At 35.8% G+C, this 7,763-nt stretch overlaps 1 protein-coding gene across 1 annotated transcript; it reads left to right on the top strand.

Moving 5' to 3' along the window:
* Window positions 1–4,742: 4,742 nt before the first annotated feature.
* On the top strand, window positions 4,743–5,925 carry LOC133799936 (uncharacterized). Its single transcript, XM_062237924.1, has 2 exons — window positions 4,743–5,712; window positions 5,891–5,925. Exons 1-2 carry the CDS (start codon window positions 4,743–4,745, stop codon window positions 5,923–5,925), a joined length of 1,005 nt encoding a protein of 334 aa, XP_062093908.1.
* The last annotated feature ends 1,838 nt before the right edge of the window (window positions 5,926–7,763 follow it).

Genomic DNA, 7,763 nt, shown 5'->3' with positions numbered 1-7,763 from the left:
TTCAGACCCCACAACCTATAGAAGTCTTATTGGTAAGTTGATCTACCTCACCATCACAAGACCTGATATTAGTTATGCTGTCAACAGACTAAGTCAATACCTCCATTTTCCTTGACAATCACATTTAAGAGCAGCTTATAGAATTCTACAATACCTTAAAGGCACTCCAGGTCAAGGATTATACTTTTATGCTAACACTAATCTTCCTTTACAAGTAAAAGTGTTTGCTGATGCAGATTGGGGTACATGTGTTGACACTTGTTGTTCCATTTCTGGGTATTGTGTCTTTCTCGGCCAAACTCTCATATCATGGAAGTCAAAGAAGCAACAAACCGTTTCTCGCTCTTCAGCTGAAGCTGAATATCAAGCTATGGCAAATGCAACATGTGAAGTACTATGGCTCACTGCCATCATCAAAGTCTTTCACCAAGACTTATCTCTTCCATCTTTGCTTTATTGTGACAACAATGCTACAATCCACATTTCTGAAAATCAGTTTATCATGAAAGGACCAAGCATGTTGAAATAGACTGTCACTTAGTTCGTGAAAAGGTCTCAAACGGCATCATCAAGATGATACATGTTTCCTCCAAAACAAACTTAGCTGATGTATTAACTAAGGCTTTATTTCCTGCTCATTTTCATGACATTGTATCCAAGATTGGTGTTAAAAATATATACACTTCATCTTGAAGGAGCCTATTAAATATACAATTAGTTAATATGTTGTAACAGCCTTAGATATCTTTCATTAGCTTTAGTTAGTTGTTATTTTCAGTTTTGTTTTTAGTTACTTTTTGCTACAGCTTTTTCCAGTTGTACACCTATATATCTGAACATAAAGTGCCTTATTTAACAAGCACTCTTTTTGTACACTTTTCAGTGATATATCAGCAATAAAACAAAAACACCTTCTTGGTTTTAGCCAAAGTAATAGCATGATTTCAAATATTATAAAAATAATGACACTAATATATCCAAAAATTACATTTTGGAATCATTCATGATATGGAATGAAAACGTATTAGGAATCAATTATTGGAATATATCAATTTTTAAAAGAAAAATCAATATCCGTACAACAAGTCACCAAGTTGCCCATCTATTCGGTGTTTAATTAAAAATTAAAAATTATTTAATTTATTGCATTAATTTTTTTTTGTTCAAATACAAAAGCAATTTAAGCATTTAAATTAAGATCTAAGGGTCATAAATCAACAATCATTATAGATAGTGATTTATTTTGATCAGTACAGCCCTTCATATATATATTATAAATGTTTATATGTCTATTATAAGAAAAGTAATACCATTTATAACTAAATTTATAATAGGCGAATGCATATCAATATATTATATCTATTAAAAAAATATCATATATAATAATTATATAAATAAAAATATGCAAGTATATCTACATAGTAGGACCCATATTCATATAGTACTAATTATATAAATGATCTTGGCGTACAATTGAATTGCGGGGCAAATCTCCTTTGGCAGTGGGCTACATAATCATTTGCCAAAAATTTAAAAACTTGGCAATATAAACTGGCCACCTGCCAAAGGAGAACTTACCCAGTAATTCATGCGTACGTACCCCTTGCCCATGCTGTGTACCAAATTGAAGTGAAATACATTTGATTTTTTGTTTGATGAACAATTCAAAATCTTGTTCTATATATTTATAGGTGGTATAAGAAAGTCTGCACTTTCTTCTTTACCGGATATTCTCGCACATATGCTTTAGTAAGTTGCGCTGTTGATACCTGGTCAAAAACTCTTTCGACCACTTTCAATAAGTTTAGCATATATATTTACATATTATTTTGTAGCTTTTGTGTTAATTGAAATCTGTGGTCCTAAAAAAATCTAAAAGCAGTAGTGATTTTACGTAATAGCATGCACGTATAATTAGATAGTTTTATCTAATATTCTATCGCCTTTCTATTAATAGCTTTTAAATAAATTGGGTCTTTTATAATCGTATTAAATCATTAACGACATAAAGTATAATTTCACACACAAGGTTTCACCCTATTTTCAAAAGTTTTTTAATTCTTTAAAGTTACATACAAATATCTATATATTTATATTTATATATGCAGAGGCCTGGGTAGAATAATAAATTTCAAGAGAGCAACAAGATATAAATATGGGAGGGGGCCAAACATGTCATTTTCTAAAAACATAGAGATATATACTAATTAACTTATGCCCATATAAAAAAAAATCGTAAAATTTTAGGAGGCCTCCCTCACATTCTATGCATCTCCCTTCCTGTAAATATGCGCCACATAGTTTCTATGCTGATAACAGTGCTGCATAAATATATGTATATAATATCAACATATATTAGTGTATATATATGTATATCATAATTTCTTTCGGAGTTTGTAGATTTGATTAGTTTAAATGATGGTTTATACCTGTTTATAAATATATGTATATTTTGGAAATTTAAACTTATATATGATCAGTACGTAATAGAAAAATTAAAAAGAATTTTAATAAATGATCCATATAAAACTAATTTCATATATCACATTCTTTTGAGTCTTGAATTTTAGTGAGGAAAAATTTTCCGTGGGAAAATAGAAGAGAAAAAATAGTATAAAATATTTTCCACAAATTTTATGAGAGATTTTTTTTAATATTTTCATTTTTTCTAGATATTTACAATTGTTGTAAATTTTTTAAAAAATATACTACATTTAAGTTTTAAATTTTCTAGAAGAATAATTGTTAATTTATAGATTCAATCCAAACATGAAAAAATGGAATTCTTTAGAATTCATTTTTTTTCTGTTTTAATGCAATTTTTTCATTCATAAATAAAAAAAATATTAGTTTCACTGGTTGTTAAGAAAAGAAAAGAAAACTCAAATAAGACGAATATGGAAGGCGCTAAACAAAGGAGACCACGGCTGCTGCTGATAAAGGATATGCTAGGGTTTCGGCATATTCTAGAAACATTTGTAACCATATATTTTATTGTTTATTATTTGATATAAGATCAAAACCAAAGGAAGGTTTGATCTTTTGGCATATTCAAACGTGAAGGTATATATACTTTAAAATCTATAAGCTGATCACATGCATATCTTCAACCTACTACATGCAAAGGGGCAGTTCACTTCTTCACCAACAAAACAATGAACTCGCCTCATAAATCTACAAAGAAAAAAAGACTAATTAATAAGGTCACACTACAATAAATGAGGTTTACAATGATGAGTCGTCGATGTAGATCCATAAGTCATCGCTGAATCTGTACTACGACGACTTGTCGTCGTAAAAAAGTCGTTGTAAATTCGTATGTGTAGGGTCCTATAGCAACGACAATATGTCATTGTCACAGTAAGATTTTGCTACAGTGACAACATGTCCGTCACAGTAGGAAATCTCTTTTTTTGGTCGACACGTTTTATTGTGATGACATGTCATTGCCGTAGGCCCGTGCAAAATTTCAATTTTAAAAAGTTCTACTACGACCCAAAATCACTAATAAGACTTAAGGGCCTTGATTAGCCTACCGGGAGGGCATAATTGGTATGTGTGATTTAATGGTTTAATGCATGATTATGTGGCATGCATGATTAATATGATTATATGACTATGTAACATGTACGTTTGTGAGTATTAGATATGCAGGTGGGCCCTTTATAGCTTATAAGGGCATATTTGTAATTTTGGTTCGTTGATGGCATAAATGTGATTATATGCGATAAATTGTTGAGACCACATTATTATGTGAATATATTTGCAGCATATGGCTCGCACTACTACAAAGACGGGTTTTTCCGACAGTTTTTAACACTACTACAAAAATGGGATTTCCTGACAGTTTTTAACTGTCGCTATTGAGCAACGAGGACAGTCGACTGTCGTATTTTCCTATGCCAGCGTAGGGGTAGCTATGTCGACAATTATTAAGTTTCGTCGTTGCTAGCTACGCTGACAGTTATTAGGTGTCATCGTTGCTCACAATGCCGACAGTTATTAGGTGTCACTGATGCTGGCAACGTTAACAGTTATTAGGTGTCGCCGTTGCTGGCAACGCCGACAGTTAATAAGTGTCGCCGTTGCTGGCATCGCCAACAGTTATTAGGTGTCGTGATTTTCATTTTGGTAATGTTGTCAAACTGTAACATTGGCCAAAAGGGATCATATCAAATAATGCCATAAATAAACGGATCCAAGAGTTTAACAATTTTGGAGCCCTTGAAATCTGTAAACAAATTAAAAAGTAAAATAGTATATGCTTGGAAAAGCAAATGTATAAAGCATATCAAGGCTTTTACTTAAAATAAAATTCATTAACAGAGTGCAACTGTCTATTAAAAAAATACCATCCTTGCCATAAAACTCAATTTTTGAGATCAATTCTTAATAGTTAATTTATACATACTCTTGGCAAAGATGAAACAAAATAAACTAGATAAAGGACTAAAGCTAAGGGAAAAAAATAAGAGTGCGACTAATACAAAAGAATATGTGACAAAAAGAAAAAGAACAAATATAAAACATAAGGAAGGCATTAACATCATGAATTTAAAGCTTTAAGATTGAAATACATGTATTCTATCAAATTGAAACCAATATGACTAAAAATAGACATAAATATAATGATCAAGTAGTAAACACAACAAATACAAATAATTGAAACAGAGTATATAGTTTAGCTTAGATAAAGGGTAGTGATTATTTGTAAAATAAATATGAATATATACTGATAGAATATGGAAATAATCTTCCCCGTTATTTTAGGCATTATACTGATAGAATATGGAACAAATTGGCCGATTTGTTTCAAGATAACAAAGCCACCCACGCCGTGCATCTTGAAAATCAATTCAAACAACACCTTCCTTCGTGATTTTCCCAACTGCACTGCCTATGCTAATCGACTTAAACACATTGCTGATCAACTAGCCAATGTTGGTGCTAAAGTGACGAATGATAGACTTGTTCTTCGTCTTATCGGTGGACTGACGGAATCCTATGCCACGTTTGTTACAGTGGTCCAAAACATGTCGCCTTTACCCTCCTTTGCCAAGGCCAAATCAATGCTTCTTCTAGATGAAACAAACAAGAAGCTTCTTTCCTCCCACGACCAAGGTACGGATTCCGCATTACTTGTTGCTTCTAATACTAATCATGGTGCTTCCTCTAATATCTCTCAGAACCATGACAATCATTCTCAATATTCTGGAAATCGGGGTCGGCGAAACAATAACAACAACCGCAGCCGCAACAATGGCAACCGTAACAATGGGGGTGGCCGTGGCAGCAGGCACCAATCTCACGGTGGTCAGGCCCATAACCAGAACCACCAGCCACCTCGCTCAACCCCCCAGCTGCAGTTCTGGGCCTACCCTCAATGGCCCACTTGGGGTCAGCCGTGGGCTACCCCACCCTGCCCATATCCGACGACTGCTTGGCAACCACGCATGCCTTCCAACAAGCAACAAGGTGTCCTTGGTCCTCGCCCATCATCAGCTCAGTCCTTCTTGGTCGCAAGCCCAGTCCCGAGTGACGCAGGATACACTCCAACGACCGTTGAAGCTGCTATGCACACTCTCTCTCTCACTCCACCAGATGATAACTGGTATATGGACACTGGTGCTACATCCCACATGACGGCAAATAGCGGTAATCTCTTGTCCTATTTTAATTTGAGCAAGCAACATGCTATTATTGTTGGTAATGGTACGTCTATTCCAATTCACGGTCATGGTTGCGCTACCTTCAAACACCCTCACCCTCTCTTCATCTTAATAATGTTTTACATGCTACACAAATTATCAAGAATTTAATTTCAGATTGAAAATTTACTACTGATAATTCTGTCTCTGTTGAATTTGATCCGTTTGGATTTTGTGTGAAGGACTTGCGGACGGGGAAACCCCTACTGAGATGTGAGAGCACTGGCGATCTTTATGGACATCTCCAGTCATTTGATATTGTGCACAGTGATTTATGGACATCTCCAGTCTTAAGTTCCTCCGGTCACAGATATTATGTTCTCTTTCTTGATGACTATACTAGATTTTTATGGACCCTTCCTGTGTCAAATAAATCACAAATTTATCACATATTTCTCTCCTTTCGTGCTTATGTCAAAACCCAATTTGAAAGAGACATCAAAAACTTCCAATGTGATAAAGGCCGAGAATTTGATAATAATCAGTTCCATTCATTCTGTGCAATACATGGGATGCATTTCCGTTTCTCTTGCCCCTGTACCTCTCCTCAAAACGGTAAAGCCGAACGTAAAATAAGGTCCATTAATAATATTGTTCGAACAATGCTTGCACAATCATCAGTGCCACCCTCTTTTTGGCATCATGCACTTCAAATGGCAACCTATATTCTCAACATTCTTCCCACAAAGACTCTCGCCTATCAATCTCCCACTCAAATTCTATATCAGAAAACACCCTCCTATTCTCACCTCCGTGTCTTTGGATGTCTTTGTTACCCCCTTATTCCCTCTACCAAAATTAACAAACTCCAATCACGATCTACACCATGTGTTTTCTTGGGTTACCCGTCTAATCACAGGGGTTATAAATGCTTTGACATCTCTAAACAACAAATTATTTTATGTCGCCATGTCATCTTTGACGAACAACAATTCCCATTTTCTAAAGTCCACACTCCATCTCGTCATTCCTTAGATTTCTTGGACAATGAAATCCATCCTGCTATTCTCCATCATTTGCAGTCGCATACCCCTGCTAATCCACCTACCAATATGGCACCTGGCCCAAATTCTCCTCAATCCCAATCTCCTCTACCTCATCCTAATCATTCATCTCCTTCTGGCCCATCTGACAGGCCTCAACAGTGCTCTCCCTCGTTGGTCCTGCCCATTGTTCAAACCGGGCCCCCTAGTCCTCCTCGTACTTCTAGCCCAAATGCTGCCCATCAACTCACTCCTTACTTTAATGAGTCTGGCAGCACGGCCCACACTCTTTCTCAAACGCGTCCCCCACCACTTGAGAGCAATCATCCCACCCACCAAATGATCACTAGATCCAAACATGGTATTACCAAACCTAACCCCAAGTACCATCACACTTTCAATGTCTCTTCCTCCCAAACCATATCTCCAATTCCCAAAAACCCGGTAAGTGCACTCTGTGACCCGAATTGGAAGACTGCTATGTTGGATGAATATAATGCTCTTATTAAAACTAGGACGTGGGAATTAGTGCCTCGTCCCTCTAATGTTAATATCATTAGATCTATGTGGATTTTTCGTCATAAAAAGAATGCTGATGGTTCTTTTGAGAGGCACAAAGCCCGTCTTGTAGGTGATGGCAGGTCTCAGCAAGCTGGTGTGGATTGTACCGAAACTTTCAGCCCGGTGGTCAAACCAGCTACCATTCGTACTGTTTTGAGTATTGCCTTGTCCAAATCATGGCAAATTCACCAACTTGATGTTAAAAATGCATTTCTTCATGGCCATCTCAATGAAACGGTATACATGCATCAACCTTTGGGATTCAGAGACTCCAATCATCCTGACTATGTATGCTTATTGAAGAAGTCACTTTATGGACTAAAGCAGGCCCCCCGTGCTTGGTATCAACGATTCACTGAGTTTGTCACCAAAATTGGGTTCAAGCACAGTCTTTCTGATCATTCATTATTCATTTATAGTCATGGCACAGATATTGCTTATATTCTGCTATATGTTGATGATATCATCTTAACTGCTTCATCTGATAAGCTCAGGTTGTCTATAATCCATC

The sequence above is a fragment of the Humulus lupulus genome, chromosome 9 (genome assembly GCF_963169125.1).
Source record: "Humulus lupulus chromosome 9, drHumLupu1.1, whole genome shotgun sequence".
Taxonomy (NCBI): Eukaryota; Viridiplantae; Streptophyta; class Magnoliopsida; order Rosales; family Cannabaceae; genus Humulus; species Humulus lupulus.
The sequence above is the reverse complement of the archived record's forward strand: the minus strand, read 5'-3'. Positions and strand labels throughout refer to the sequence as shown.

Excerpts from the sequence above, each read along its gene's own strand:
- LOC133799936 (XM_062237924.1), top strand. The coding sequence starts at position 4,743 with ATGGAAATAATCTTCCCCGTTATTTTAGGCATTATACTGATAGAATAT. Across the intron at positions 5,713-5,890 it reads TGCTATTATTGTTGGTAATG|GACTTGCGGACGGGGAAACC; the intron begins GTACGTCTATTC and ends TTTTGTGTGAAG.